The sequence below is a fragment of the Mobula hypostoma genome, chromosome 16, assembly GCF_963921235.1.
Source record: "Mobula hypostoma chromosome 16, sMobHyp1.1, whole genome shotgun sequence".
Taxonomy (NCBI): Eukaryota; Metazoa; Chordata; class Chondrichthyes; order Myliobatiformes; family Myliobatidae; genus Mobula; species Mobula hypostoma.
Window position 1 is genome coordinate 57022241 of NC_086112.1, and position 16611 is coordinate 57038851.

The following is a 16611-nucleotide window of genomic DNA, read 5'->3' on the forward strand; positions in this document are numbered from 1 at the left end:
TCTATGCCTCTCATAACTTTAAACACTTCTGTAAGATCATCCCTCATTCTCCTACATTTCAAGGATTAAAGACTTAGCCTGGCCAACCTCTCTCTATAAATCAGGGCCTCTAGTCTTAATAAAATCCTTTTTTTTTCTGCACTCTTTCCAGTTTAACTATATCTTTTCTATAACCAGGGACCAGATCTGTACACAGTACTCCAAGTGCAACCCTACAAATGACTTACAGAACTGCAGCTTTATGTGCCAACTCCAATACTGATGGAAGCCAGTGTACTATACTCCTTTTCCACCACCCTGTCTACATATGATGCTGCTTTCAATGAACTATGCACCCGTACTTGCCTTTGTTGCAATATACACCCTAGTGCCTTAGTGCTAATGCCATTCATTGTATAAATCCTACTCTGATTTAACTTTCCAAAATACATCAGCTCACACTTAACGGTATTGAAATACATCTGCTATTCCACAGCCCAATTTCATAGCTAATCAAGATCTCCTTGTAATCTACAATAAACTTCTTATATTTATTTATTTAGAGATACGGGACAGAACAGGCCCTTCTGGCCCAACGAGCAGTGTTGTCCAGAAACCCAACTTTTTAACCTTAATCCAAACCACAGGATGATTTACAATAAACAATTAACCTACTAACAAGTACATCTTCGGAATGTGGGAAGAAACTGGGGCACCCAGAGGAAACCTACATGTTCACAGGGAGGACGTACAAACAGCTTAGAGATGACGCTGGAATTGAACTCCAGTCTTCCTCAGTATCAGCAGCACCTCCCAATTTCATGTTATTTGCAAGCTTGCTGATCAGGCCTGGTGCATTCACATCCAAGTCATTTATATAAGTAACAAGTGTTCCCATACCAATCCCTGTAGCATTACCACTAGTCACTGGTCCCCATTCTGAGAAACAGCCTTTAACCACCACCCTCTGTTTCCTCCTCTTTCTTGAGCCAATTTGGAATCCACCTAACAAGCTCTCCTTGTACTCCATGGGACTTAACTTTCCATATCAACCTACTATTTGGCCTTGCTGAAGTCCAAATAGACAAAATCCTCTGTCATATCCTCCCTTACTATTTTTGTTATCACTTCAAACAACTCTAAAAGATTTGTCAGACATGACTTCCCATGCACAATGCAATGCTGACTCCTCCTTATCAGACGATATCCATTCAAATTCTGGTAGATCTTGTCCCTCAGAATTCCCTCTAGTAACTTCCTCCCCATTGATGTCAGGCTAACTGTCCTGTGGTTTGCTGGCTTCTACTTCCTACCCTTTTAAGCAACAGAATGACCCAACCTTAAATACAACCAATGACCTGGCCTCCATAGCAGCATGTGGCAACAAATTCCACAAATTCACCACCCTTTGGCTCCACATCTCTGTTTTGAAAGAGTGCCCCTCTATTCTGAGGCTGTACCCTCTTATCCTACACTCTCCCATCATGGGAAACATCCTTTCCACATATACTCTGTTTAGGCCTTTCAACATTCAGTAGGTTTCACTGAGATCCCTCTTCATCCTTCTGAATTCCAGTGAGTACTGACCCAGAACCATCAAACATTCCTTGTATGACAACTCTTTCATTCCTGGAATCATCCTTGTGAACCTCCTCTGGACCCTCTCCAATACCAGTATATCTTTTCTAAGATAAGGGGCCCAAAACTGTTCACAATACTCAAGATGAGGCCTCACCAGTGCCTTATAAAGTGTCGGTATCACAACCTTGCTCTTGTATTCTAGACCACTTGAAATGAATGCTAACATGGCATTTGCCTTCCTCACCACCGACTCAACCTGCAAGTTAGCCTTCAGGGTGTTCTGCACAAGGACTCCCAAGTCCCTCTGCATCTCAGATTTTTGGATCTTCTACAACATCCACTACATCCCCTTTATCTATCCTACTTGAAATCTCCTCAAGGAATTCTAACAGGTTCATCAGGCAGGATTTTCCCTAAAGGAAACCATTCTGACTTTGTACTATCTGGTTCTGTGTCACCAAGGACTCCATCACCTCATCTTTAACAATTGACTCTAACATCTTCCCAACCACTGAGGTCAGGCTAATTGGTCCATAATTTCCTTTCTGCTGCCTTCCTCCTTTCTTAAAGAATGGAGTGACATTTGCAATTTTCCAATCCTCTGGCACTATGCCAGAGTACAATGATCTTTGAAAGATCATTTCTAATGCTACCACAATCTCTAATGCTACCTCTTTCAGAACCCTAGGGTGCAGTTCATCTGGCCTGGGTGACTTATGTGCCTTTAGATCTTTCAGCTTTTTGAGCACCTTCTCCCTTGTAATAGTAACTGCACCCACTTCTCTTCCTTCACACACTACAATACCAAGCATACAGCTAGTGTCTTGCACAGTGAAGACTGACGCAAAATACTCATTTAGTTCATCAGCCATCTCCTTGTCCCCCATTATTATTTTTCCTGCCTCATTTTATAGTGGTCCTATGTCCCCTCTCATTTCACCTTTATTTTTAACATACTTGAAAAAACTTTTACTATACACTTTGATATTATTTGCTAGCTTGCTTTCATATTTCATCTATTTCCTGCTAATGATTTTTTTAGTTGCTCTGCAGGTTTATAAAAACTTCCCAATCCTCTATCTTCCCACTAATTTATGCTTTGCTGTATGGTCTTGCTTTTGCTTTTGCAATAGCTTTGACTTCCCTTGTCAGCCATGGTTGTAGTATTTTACCATTTGAGTATTTCCTCATTTTTGGAATGCACATGTCCTGCACCTTCCTAATTTTTCCAAGAAACCAATGTCATTGCTGCTTTGCTGACTTCCCTGCCAGCAGCTTTTTCCAATTTACTTTAGATATAGAAAAACCTACAGCACAATACAGGCCTTTTGGTCCACAAAGCTGTGCCGAACATGTCCTTACCTGAGAAATTACCTAAGGTTATCCATAGCCCTCTAGTTTTCTGAGCTCCATATACCTGTCCAGAAGTCTCTTAAAAGACCCTATTGTATCTACCTCCACCACTGTCGCCGGCAGCCCATTCCACGCACTCACCACTCTCTGCTTAAAAAACTTACCCCTGCTATCTCTGTACCTACTTCCAAGCACCTTAAAACGTGCCATCTCATGCTAGCCATTTCAGCCCTGGGAAAAAGCCTCTGACTGTCCACATGATCAATGCCTCTCATCATCTTATACACCTCTATCAAGTCACTTCTCATCCTCCGTCGCTCCAAGGAAAAAAGGGCTAGTTCACTCAACCTATTCTCATAAGGCATGCTCCCCAATCCAGGCAACATCCTTGTAAATCTCCTCTGCACCCTTTCTATGGTTTCCACATCCTTTCTATAGTGAGGCGACCAGAACTGAGCACAGTACTCCAAGTTGTGTCTGACTGGAGTCCTTTATAGCTGCAACATTACCTCTCAGCTCCTAATCTCAGTCCCATGATTGATGAAGGCCAATGCACCATATGCTTTCTTAACCACAGAGTCAACTCGTGCAGCAGCCTTGAGTGTCCTATGGACTCGGACTCCCTCTGAGCCTCCACACTGCCAAGAGTCTTACCATTAATACTATATTCCGTCATCATATTTGACCTACCAAAATGAACTACCTCACAATTATCTGGGTTAAACTTCATCCGCCACTTCTCAGCCCAGGTTTGCAACCTATCAATGTCCCGCTGTAACCTCTGACAGCCCTCTACACTATCCACAAGACCTCCAACCTTTGTGTCATCAGCAAATTTACTAACCCATCCCTCCACTTCTTCATCCAACTCTTCTCTCACTGTAATTTCCCTTACTCCACTGAAATACTGCTATGTCAGACTTTATTTTCTCCCCATCAAATTTCAAGTTGAACTCAATCATATTGTGATCACTGGTTCCTACGGGTTCTTTTACCTTAAGCACCCTAATCACCTTGGGTTTATTACATAATGCCCAGTCCAGTATAGCTGATCCCCTAGTAGGCTCAACAACAAACTGCTCTAAAAAGCCATCTATTAGGCATTTAACAAACTCACTTGAGATCCATTACCAGACTGATTTTCGCATTTGACCTGCATGTTAAAATCTCCCATGACTACCATAACATTGCCCTTTTGACTTGCCTTTTCTACTTCCTGTTTTAATCTGTGGTCCACCTCCCAACTGCTGATGGGAGGCCTGAATATTACTGCCATCAACGTCCTTTTACCCTTGCAGTTTCTTAACTCAGCCCACAAGGATTCAACACCTTCCGATTGTATATCATATCTTTCTACTGATTTGATGCCATTCTTTACCAGTAGAGCCACATCAGCCCCTCTGCCTACCTTCCCATCCCTCCAATATAACATGTAACCTCGGACATTCAGCCCCCAACTACAACCATTCTTCAGCCACGATTCAGTGATGGCCACATATGTTGTGAAAATTGTTGTTTTGCGGCAACAGTACAGTGCAATACAAAGAAATTTCACTAAGTTAAAATAAGGAACTTCCAGAAAGTAAGTAGTGCATATAGAGAGCAAAATAATGAGGTCATCTTAATGGATTCATGGACCATTCAAAAACCTGATGGCAGAGGGGAAGAAGCTATTTCTAAAATGTTGAGTGCGTGTCTTTAGGCTTCTCCCTGATGAGAAGAAGACACATCCTGGATGGTGACGGTCATTAATGATGGAAAGTACCTTTTTGAGGCATTACATTTTAAAGTTCTCCTCAATGGTGGTATGGCTAGTGCCCATGAAGAGGCTGATTCTCTGTAGTTTTTTTTAGATCCTGTGCATTGGCATCTGCATACCAAACAGCAATGCAAACAGTCAGAATGCTCTCCATGATACTCCTGTAGAATGCTGACAGATAGATTGTGGAGTCTTTGGTGACATACCAAATCTCCTTGAACTTTTAATAGAATATAGCCATTGGCATGCCCTCTTTGTAATTACATCAATATATTGGGCCAAGGATAGATCATCAGAGATGTTTGCACCCAAGAACTTAAAGCTGCTCATCTTTTCCATTGCTGACCCCTTGATGAACACTGGTGTGTGTTCTCCCAACTTCTTCCTGAAGTCCACAATTAATTCCTTGGCCTTACTGAAGTTGACTGCAAGGTTGTTGTGACACCATTCAACCTATCTTACTCCTATACGCCCATCTCCTCGTCACCATCTGAAATTCTGCCAACAACAGTTGTGTCATTGGCAGATTTATAGATGGCGTTTGAGCCACTCAGTCATGAGTGTAGAGAGAGTAGAGCAGTGGGCTAAGCACGCTTCACTTAAGTGTTCCTGTGTTGATTGTCAGCGAGGAGGGGATGCTTTATGAATATTCTCCTAAACATCTCCACTTGTTTCCTTATCTCTTGAGCAAGCATGCTCTGCAGTGCAATACTTGTTGAACACATGAAAGAGAAGTATTTATCCCACTCATGTCCTGTGAGTCAAGACATAGGAAGTCCCACTGTTCTCTAAGAGGACCTACTCTCTCCCTAGCCACCCTTTTTACTTTCAGCATCCACTTAGAACCTCCTGGGATTTCCCTTAATCTTACCTGCAAGATTAATCTCACTTTCTCTTTGCTTTCCTGATTTCCATCTTAAGTGTATCTTAATCTTTTTATAGTCATTAAGGGATTCACTGGTCCCTGACCTCTTTCTTTCTTTCTTTTTAAATCTTTTTATTGAATAAGTATACAAAAAGGTAAGCCATATAGGCACTAATACACTGTTAGAATATAATAAAATTACAGGAGATATTAATACAAAAAAAATGATACAAACAATGTAATTTAAACATAACATACTAAGGTAACATAATAGTATACTAATTTTTATATATATATCAATAGAGAAAAAGAAAAAAAAACCCAAAAAAACCCACCGTGCAACTAACTAAAAGCAAAGCAAAGCAATGGGCTAACTTGGAACCAAGCAGAGTTAAAAAAACTTAAAATCACGTCCTCAATCCCGACCTCCATTAAAAACAGTAAAAAAAAAACAAGAAGGGTATATAAATATGGAGCAAAAAAAAGAGGAGAAAAAAAAATTACATTAAATGAAAATATTGAATAAAAGATCTCCAGGTCTGTTCAAATTTAAGTGAGGAATCATAAAGATTGCTTCTAATTTTCTCCAAATTCAAGCATAATATCGTCTGAGAAAACCAAAAAAAGGTAGTTGGAGCATTAAGCTCTTTCCAATGTTGTAAGATATATCTTTTCGCCATTAAAGTAAGAAATGCAATCATTCTACGGGCTGAAGGAGAAAGATTACTGGAAATTTTAGGTAGTCCAAAGATAGCAGTAATAGGGTGAGGAGAGATATCTATATTCAATACCTTGGAGATAATATTAAAAATGTCTCTCCAAAAAGTTTCCAGAGTAGGACAAGACCAAAACATATGAGGTAAAGAGGCTATCTGCCCCAGACATCTATCACAAAAAGGATTAATATGAGAATAAAAGCGAGCTAATTTATCTTTGGACATATGTGCTCTATGAACAACTTTAAATTGAATTAGGGAATGTTTAGCACAGATAGAGGAAGTATTGACTAATTGTAAAATCTGCCCCCAGTCATCCACGGAAATGATAGACCCCAATTCCTGTTCCCAATCTACCCTAATCTTATCAAATGGAGCTTTCCTAAGTTTCATAATAATATTATAAATCATAGCCGATGCACCTTTCTGACATGGATTAAGGTTAATTATAGTATCTAAAATGTATGTAGGAGGAAGCATAGGAAAAGAAGAAAGTATAGTACTTAGGAAATTTCTAACTTGTAGATATCTGAAAAAATGTATTCTTGATAAATTATATTTATTAGATAATTGTTCAAAAGACATAAGGGAACCATCTAAAAATAAATCCAAAAACCGTGAAATACCCTTAGTCTTCCAAATTTGAAAAGCACGATCCGTAAAAGAGGGAGGAAAAAATATATTACCTAAAATAGGAATCGCTAGCCCAAATTGGTTAAGATCAAAAAAATTTTCTGAATTGAAACCAAATACGTAAGGTATATTTAACTATCGGGTTAGATACTTGTTTGAGGCGTTTCAAATCAAAAGGAAGAGAGGAACCTAAAATAGAGCCAAGTGTATAGCCCTGAACAGATTGTAATTCCAATGTTATCCATTTAGGAATAGATAGTATATCCTGGTCAAGTAACCAAAATTTCATATGTCGAATATTATTTGCCCAATAATAGAATCTAAAGTTAGGTAATGCTAAACCTCCATCTCTCTTAGCTTTCTGTAAATGTATTTTACCCAGCCTCGGGTTTTTATTTTGCCAAATAGATGAAGAAATTTTTGAGTCAACTTTATCAAAAAAAGATTTTGGGACAAAGATTGGTAATGCCTGAAATATATATAGAAATTTTGGCAAAAAAAAACATCTTAACTGCATTAATACGACCAATCAAAGTTAAATATAAAGGAAACCATTTAGATGAAAGTTGAATAATATGGTCAATTAAGGGTAAAACGTTAATCTTAAATAAATCTTTGTATTTACAAGTATTTTTAATCCCAAGATATGAAAAATAATTATTAATCAATTTAAATGGAAAGTTATGATATAAGGGAAGTTGCTTATTAATCGGGAAAAGTTCACTCTTACTAAGATTTAATTTATAACCTGAAAAGAGACTAAATTGTGCTAATAACTCTAAAACAGCAGGGATGAATTTTTGAGGATTAGAAATATATAAAAGTAAGTCATCAGCATAGAGTGATATTTTATGGGACTTTAAGCCCCGAGTTATCCCAGTAATATTTGGAGATTCTCGAATGGCAATTGCAAGAGGTTCTAATGCAATATCAAATAATAAAGGACTAAGAGGACAACCTTGTCGAGTACCTCGAAAAAGAGGGAAAAAAGGTGAGCTTAGAGAGTTAGTACGGACCGAGGCGACAGGAGAATGATATAACAGTTTGATCCAGGATATAAATTTCGAGCTAAAATTAAACATTTCAAGCACCTTAAATAAGTAAGGCCATTCTACTCTATCAAAAGCTTTCTCAGCATCTAAAGAGGTAACACATTCAGGAACATTTTGTGAGGGGGTATAAACAATATTTAACAGTGTGCGAATGTTATAAAAAGAGTAACGATCTTTAATAAAATCCGTTTGGTCTTCCGAAATAATAAAAGGAAGCACTTTTTCTAATCTGTTTGCTAATAACTTAGAAAACACTTTAGAATCAACATTTAATAAAAATATTGGTCTATAAGATGCACATTGAGCAGGATCTTTATCCTTCTTTAATATTAGAGAAATTGACGCTCTATTGAAAGATTCGGGAAGTTTACCAAGTTCTAATGAAGCCTCAAAAACCCTACAGAACCAAGGGATTAATGAAGGTGCAAAACATTTATAAAATTCTACGGTAAACCCATCAGGGCCAGGAGCTTTCCCCAAATTCATAGAGGAAATAACATTCTTAATCTCATCAGTTGTAATGGGAGTATCTAGCATAGAAGACATATCCTGTGAAATCTCAGGGAAATCTAGGTTATCTAAAAAATCATTCATGTATTTAGAGTCTCGACCCTGACCTCTTAAACCCAATGTAAGCTTCCTTCTTTTTCTTGTCCAGACCCACAGTATTGCACCCTCCCAAGCAGTCCTTCTATATATTGACTCCAGAAAGATTTTTGGACACAGTTCACAAATTCCACTGGTACAAGACCTTAACACTCTGGGTGGCCCATTTAATACCAGTGAAACCAAAATCTTCCACTAATACAATCTTGTTATTCTTACAGCTCTGAGTAATTTCTCTACACATCTACTCTCAGGTTCTTATAGACTATGGGTGGGGGCAGTGTCTGTAATCCAAGTTCTACCCATATACAGTCACTGAATGATTTGCCAAGGATGCCATTTTGAAGCACTGAGATTACATCCTCCCTTACCAAAAAGCATTGTAACTGGTTGCATCCCTGTCTGGTATGCTGGGGCCACTGTAAAGGATCAGAAAAAGCAGCAGAAAGTTGTAAATTCTGCCAGCTCCATCAGGGCACTTGGATTCCCGAAAAGGGCAGCATCCTTCATTAGGAACTCCCATCACCAAGGCCATGTCCTCTTCTCATTGTTACCATCAGGAAGGAGGTATAGAAGCCCGAAAGGACACACTCAGTGATTCAGGAACAGCCTCTTCCCTTCTGCCATTCAATTTCTAAATGGACATTGAACCCATGAACTCTACCTCACTTTTTTAACATTACTTCTATTTTTGCACTATTTTTAATTTAACTATTTAATATACATATATATACTTACTGTCATTGACTTACTTATTTTCTTTCGATATTATCATGTATTACATTGTAGCACTGCCGTTACGTTAACGCGATATATGCTGATGATACTAAACCTGATTCTGATTCTGAATGTTTAGTGTCTTTGTTTTGTAACTTGGGGAAGGGGTTGCTTGTTTGACTTAGATGTTTGGTTGATTGTTTCACTGTTTGTTTGTAAATAAATAGTTAACCTGCTTCAATCACGTTAACAAGAGAAAATCTGCAGATACTGCAAATCTGAGAAACACACACAAAATGCTGAGGAAGCTCAGCAGGCCAAAGTGTCCTGCCAAAGGGTTTCGGGCCGAAACATTGACTGTACTCTTTTCCACAGATGTGGCTCGGCCTGCCGTGTTCCTCCAGCATTTTGTATGTGTTGCACAGTTAACATGCTTACTAGCAATCAGTGTCTTCTGTCCTACTTACCAAATCCATGAATCTGCTTCCGCGTAACACACTTGTATGTCCTGTGGAATAATTCAATCAATGTGTTCCCAGCATCGTAGAAATTTTTAGCTATCATAACTTGTAAATTTCTTTTATGTGTAGTTGCACTTCAGCATGCTAGAGAGTTGCAAATATGTGAGCTATTCTAGAATTAAATGAAAATAAACTCACCCGGAAAGCTGGGGTGAGCAGACAATGCTCTGTGGAAGGCATCAAATCCAGCTTGTCCCACAGTTGTGGGAAACAAACAGTCTTCAAGTGGTGATACCATGTTGTGAGGACTGGCTTGGCGCATAGTTCTAGAAGCTTCACTGTATTGGGGTGGGTAGAAAGTTTGCAACTGGCCATAATAACCTATAAAGAACAGAAGAAAGGAATTATAAAAATTGGCATCACTTTAAGAATTTAGTTACCTAATAGCACACAGAAGGAGCTTATATGACCCCTTGTATCCATGCTAGCTCCCAGCTGAGCAAGCACATTAGTCCCATTCCCTTCTTCTTATTTCCTCATATCCTTCCATATTAATGCTTCTCATCTGCCAATCAACTCCCTTTTGATTATTTTGCCACTTATTTATGCTAGGGGTAATTTCCAACAACCGATTAACCGACCAGCACATCTCCACTGATACTCACACAGCCACATAGAGAATGCGTACACTGAAGGTCAGGATCAAACGTGGGCCCCTGGAGCTTTGAGACAGCATTCTAACTGCTGCGCAACCATAATATTTTGTATTTTGCTGCATTTATAAAACAAATTTACCAAATTCTGGATGTTTGTAAGATGCTTCTAACAATCATGCCAAGATGAACTTTACCTCTAGTCTGAGAACATCTCAGCCATTATTTGGTAAATGTGGCAAGGATGGTTATTTGGAATGCCTGTAGTTTGGACAAGATGGTGAAATTTGTGAACTAGTTTTCAATATATAAAAACTGGCATATTTTACTGTGCTAGGCACCAATAAGGAGGAAATGAATCAACATTTAACACTGGGGTAAAACAAAATTTATTTTATTATCGGCAATTACACAATGACTATTGAAAATAGTACATTCTCTGTATAAATGTTTGAATGGAAAAGTGCTGATCAACTTCAGAGACAACATATCTTTACAATGGCTAAAATCAGCTGTTCTCAATGTTCAGCACAAAATTACAATGAATTAAATGTTACACTTGCTGGAAGTAAACTGTTTTGTAAAAGGTTACAGCTGAGTTCTATTACAAGAGCAAACTATCAAAGCCAAGCCAGCTGGCACAGCCCATCAGATTGGTTATTGAATGCATCTTTCACATTGTCTTGCTCTCATTCCACATTTCTGTACCCTTCTACAACTTCCTATTCACAATATACAGAAACTTGAAGTATTATTTGTTGCACCCAATTGTAGCCAAATAACAAAAATCTTTATCATGTGGAAGTAATAGATTAAAGATTTAAGATTAATATTGTCTTGTTCCAGATTAAGTTCAGTGCAAAATGGAGAATATGCAATATTATCAGTCCTGTTGAAGGGATTTGGCCCAAAATGATGACTGTACAATTTTTTCTAGATGCTGCCTGGCCTGCTAAGTTCCTCCAGCATTTTGTGTGTTGCTCAGATTTCCAGCATCTGCAGATTTTCTCTTGTTCATATACAACATTTTCATTATTTAAACAATAGTGTCAAATCAACAAATTTTTAGAAGTGTATATTTTAATCCCTCCTCTTTTGGTAAAAATTACACTGATATCTTAGCATTAGTTCTCGTTTCTGATACTTGATAGTTTCAGCACTCATGTTTTTACATGCTATAGGTCAAATGACAATGATAGCTTAGGCTATGAAATATACATTGCAGAAATGAAAACTCAACAGGTCAGGCAGCATCTGGGCAATTGAAAATTCATTTGCTCACATGCTGCCTGAACTGTTGAGTTTTTCTATCATTTTCTCATTTCATTATCATGAGTTGAATAGACCTTCCTTTTTGTTACCTGTCTCTTCAGCTTGTCTACCTACCTTCCTAATAAGCATCATGTTCTAAACGATGCAGTAGAAGTCCTCAGGACCCACACATCTTTGCAATACTAAATGCCCCTGCCAGAGGGACAAACATACAGAATCTCCTGTTGCTTATATCAACTTGCTCCATTAGCCTTGCAGACTAACCAACTAAGAGAGTCGGCCACTTCTGGACCGCATATAGGACCAATTTTCTGAAAACAGCTGTAAATTCTGAAACTGTATTTATATTTGATTTACTTACCTGATTATAAGATATTTCTCAACTGTGTGCCAGCATCGGGAAGCTTTGTTCACTGGCGATGTTTATTAAAACTAATAGATGGAAATTCCTGTGCAGAGCACTTGCAATTTTCTAATATACGTAGTTGGCAGTTAAAATATGAAAACATTTTCCCGAATCCCCACCATAATGAGTGTCAGATTAAACCACAATCCTGTTCCTCTCAGTGATTCACTCAGCCAGAAATTTCTCTGTACTCTTGAGCTCCAAAAACATTCAGTGGGAATAGATTGCTCCTGCAGAGGTTGCCCATCATTACCTAATGCAAGGATAGGGAAATTCTCAAAAGTTGGAACGTAGTTGATTCAATGAGTGATGAGTGACAGGTAGCCCTGTTTTCCAACCTGCAAAGAATGTTAACTACCAGCTTTAAAAATTGTACAGCTTTGAAACTGGCCATTTGGTTGAACATATCTATAGTATGTTGACCATTGGACTACATCTATACCAATCCCATTTGATCCACAGACTCCTATTGCTTGGTAACACACAAGCTTAATCAATGCTCTCAAATGTTGAAAGTACTTGCCTTCACATCTTCTCAGGCAGTGTGTTCCAGATTCCAACAAATCTAAACATCTTGCCTATCACCTAATATTCACTCCCTCTTGTTTTAGATAACCTCACCAAGGGGAAAAGATTCTACCCTATCTACCTTTTTTCATAATTTTGTATCCCTTTATCAAGTCACCCCTCAATCTCCTCAGCTCCAGAGAGAAATAAAAATCATCTCTCCCACAACTATGTTCCAATCCAGCCAACATTCTGGTGAATCTCCTCTAAATCCTCTCCAGTGGAATCATGTCCTCCTTTTAGTGAGCAGGCCAGAACTGCACACAAGACTCCTGATGTGGCCTAACCAATTAATTTAGGAAGCTGTTATGACAACCCTGGACTGGTATTCTATGGCATAGCCAGTGAAGACAAGTATCCCTTATGTTTTGATGCCTCAGCACCTCCCTTAACATTTGGATCTTTGATCTCCTGATCAATAGACTGCAATCATTAAGGATTGGCAGTAACACCTCCACTGTGATTATTCTCAACACTGGTATCCCAGAAAGTTGCATCCTCAGTCCGCTACTCTACTCACTGAAGTACATTCATGACTTGTGGCCAAAGTCTGCTCTAACTACTGGGGTTCCTTCCTGGAGTCCACAGACTCTTCGGTTAATGGTAGGGGTTCCTGGCATACAAAAGGTTGGGAACTCCTGATCTAGAAGTTTACAGATGATACTGCTGTAGTGGGCTGAATCTCAAATAACAATGAGTTGAACTACAGAAAGAAGATAATGTCTAGTGAGATGATATCATGACAACAATCTTTTCCTCGATGTTAGCAAAACAAAGGAGCTGATTATTGACTTCAGGAAGGGGAGGGGTATATGCTACTGTTTATATTAATAGTGGTGAGGTTGAGAGGGCTGAGAGCTTCAAGTTATTCAGAGTGAACATCACCAATACTCTATTCTGTTCCAACCACATGGACGCCATGGCCAAGAAAGCTCACCATTGCTTCTAATTTCTCAAGAGGCTGAAGAAATTTGGCATGTCACCTTTGCCCCTCTCCATAGAAAGCATTCTAACTGGATGCATCATGGCTTGGTATGTCCTGCCCACGATCACAAGAAAATGCAGAGTTGTGAAAACAACTCATGACATCACAGCAACTAGCCTCCCTTGCAAGGGCTTTGTCTACATTTCTCGTTACTTTGGTAAGGTAGCCAACATAATCAAAGACCACACCCCCCCGGACATTCTCTCTTCAACCTCTCCCATTAGGCGGAAGATGCAAAAGGCTAAAAGCATGTATCAAGAGCCTCAAGGGCACCTGCTATTATAAGACTATTTAACTGTTACCTTGTATGAAAAAAATGGACTTCACCTCACAATCTATAGTGCTATCGGCTTGCACTTTACTGTCAACAAGCACTGCACTTTATTTTGTAACTGAAACACTCTATTCTTCATTCTTTTGTTGGTACGCCTTGTTATACCTCCATACATGTTGTAATGAAATGACAACAGTGTACTGAAGTAGTACAAGGTACAGCAACAACAGAGTAGACGGTACACTAGGCACGTTTTTCACTATATCTCGTTATGTGACAATAATAAACCAATTTACTTTCTTCACCACCCTATCTGTGCTGCCACTTTCAAGGATGTATACATTCTCAAAGGCCCTACTATTCACACTGTACATCTTACAAATACAGTACCTATAAAAAGTATTCACCCCCCCAGAAGTTTTCATGTTTTATTGTTTTACAACATTGAATCACAGTGGATTTAATTTGCCTTTTTTGACACTGATCAACAGAAAAAGACTCTTTCGTGCCAAAGTGAAAACAAAACTCGAAAAAGCGATCTAAATTAATTGCAAATGAAAAACTCAAGATAATTGATTGCTATTCACTCCCTTCATGACAGTATTTAGTAGGTGTACCTTGGGCAGCAATTACAGCCTTGAGTCTGTGTGAATAGGTCTCTATCAGCTTTGCACATCTGGACACTGCAATTTTTCCACGTTCTTTACAAAACTGCTCAAGCTCTGTCAGAATACATGGGATCACGAATGAATGACCCTTTTCAAGTCCAGCCACAAATTCTCAATTGATTGAGGTCTGAACTCTGACTTGGCCACTCCAGGACATCAACTTTGTTGTTTTTAAGCCATTCCTGTGTAGCTTTGGCTTTATGTTTCTAGTCACTGTCTTGCTCGAAAGCTAATCTTCTCCCAAGTCACAGTTCTCTTGCATACAGGATTTCCCTGTATTTTGCTGCATTCATTTTACCCTCTACTTTCACAAGCCTTCCAGGGTCTACTGCAGTGAAGCATCCCCAAAGCATGATGCAGCCACCACCGTTCTTCATGGTAAGGATAGTGTATTTTTGATAATATACGGTGTTTGGCTTATGCCAAACATTGTATTTAGTCTGACGGCTAAAAATCTCAATTTTAGTTTCACAGACCATAGAACCTTATTCCAGCTGACTTCAGAGTCTCTTACGTGCCTTCTGGCAAACTCTAGCTGAGATTTTCTGAGAGTTTTTTTTCAACAGTGGCTTCTCTTTGCCATTCTCCCATAAAGCTGTGACTGGGGAAGCACCCACCCGAGCAACAGTTGTTGTATGCGCAGTCTCTCCCATCTCAGCCACTGAAGCTTGTAACGCCTCCAGAGTTGTCATAGGTCTCTTGGTGGCCTCCTTCACTAGTCCCCTTCTTGCATGATCACTCAGTTTTTGAGGACAGCCTGCTCAAGGCATAGTCTTTCTATTTCTTGATGACTGACTTAAGTTTACTGCAAGGGATATTCAATGACTTGAAAATTTTCCTGTACTTGTTTCCTGTCTTGTGTGTTTCGATAACCTTTTTCCCAGAGTTGCTAGAATTGTTCTTTTGTCTTTTTGGTGTAGTTTTTGCCTGGATGCTGACTCACTGACAGTTGGACCTTCCAGACACAAGTGTTTTTACTGCAATCAATTGAAACACCTTGACTGTACACAGGTCTCCAAAAACAGACCTTCATTTAACTAATTATGTGACTTCTAAAAATACTTGGCTGCACCAGTGATGTCTTATTAAAGGGGGTGAATGCTTACACAATCAATTTTTTGTGCTTTATAGTTGTAATTAATTTAGATCACTATGTGGAGATCTGTTTTCACTTTGACATGAACGAGTCTTTTTCTGTTGATCAGTGTCAAAGAAAATCAAATCCACTGTGACCCAATGTTGTAAAACAATATAACATGAAATCTTCTAAGGGGGTGAATACTTTTTATAAGCACTGTACTTGACTTTCCAAAATGTATCAGATTGAAATTGTCAGAAATAATTTCCTGCTCAGTTTTTCAGACAACAATATCATGAGATCATCTTTATCACTATCTTCAACAACACAAATTTTGTCATCTACAAACTTACTTATATCTCTTACATTAAAACTCAAATTATTTATTACAGATGTCAAGATCCCAGCATTAATTCTAACACTAACACTGGTCACAGACTTCCAATCAGAAAAGCAGCCTTTCATCACCACTCACTGCTTCCTTTATTACTAGGCCCAATTTCAATCCAATTTGGCAGCATCCCTTAGATACGATGGGTTCGAACTTTCTGGACCGGTTATAGTCAGTCATTAGGTTGGACATTCTAATCTGTTATGAATGATCATAGAGATAATTAACTACATTCCTCCAGAATTATTTGAGTTTATAATAAGAACTTGATACTTCAGTCTTGTCAAAGTTATTTTGCCGTTTGGCTTTTAGGCTTTAATGTTACAATTCAATAAAGTTTCTATCAAGTATACACCAAAGTCTTCCAAGGCAGAGATATGAGGGTCAACAAGCAAATTATATCCCTAACAGGTGAAACTGAATGGTGGGAACATGATTCTCTAAAATTTGGATGTATGTATTTTTGAAATGGATAATGTTATGCAAATCAGCTAAAAGGAAGCTGAATGTAGGATTAGTATGGTCTGTGCAAATACCTGATCAATATCAAATTAAAATGTAGGACGGCAGATCTTTTTGCCAATACAAGAGATTC

The 16611-nt window shown here is 38.7% G+C and overlaps 1 protein-coding gene across 2 annotated transcripts in view; it reads right to left on the minus strand.

The window, feature by feature from the left end:
* LOC134357421 (zinc finger protein GLIS3-like) overlaps positions 1–16611 on the minus strand; it is a 503684-nt gene that overhangs the window by 29520 nt on the left and 457553 nt on the right. For both annotated transcript variants that reach the window (XM_063068994.1, XM_063068995.1), the window contains one exon: positions 9921–10103. In XM_063068994.1, the coding sequence (XP_062925064.1) occupies positions 9921–10103 (183 nt within the window). The remainder of the gene's footprint in view (positions 1–9920; positions 10104–16611) is intronic.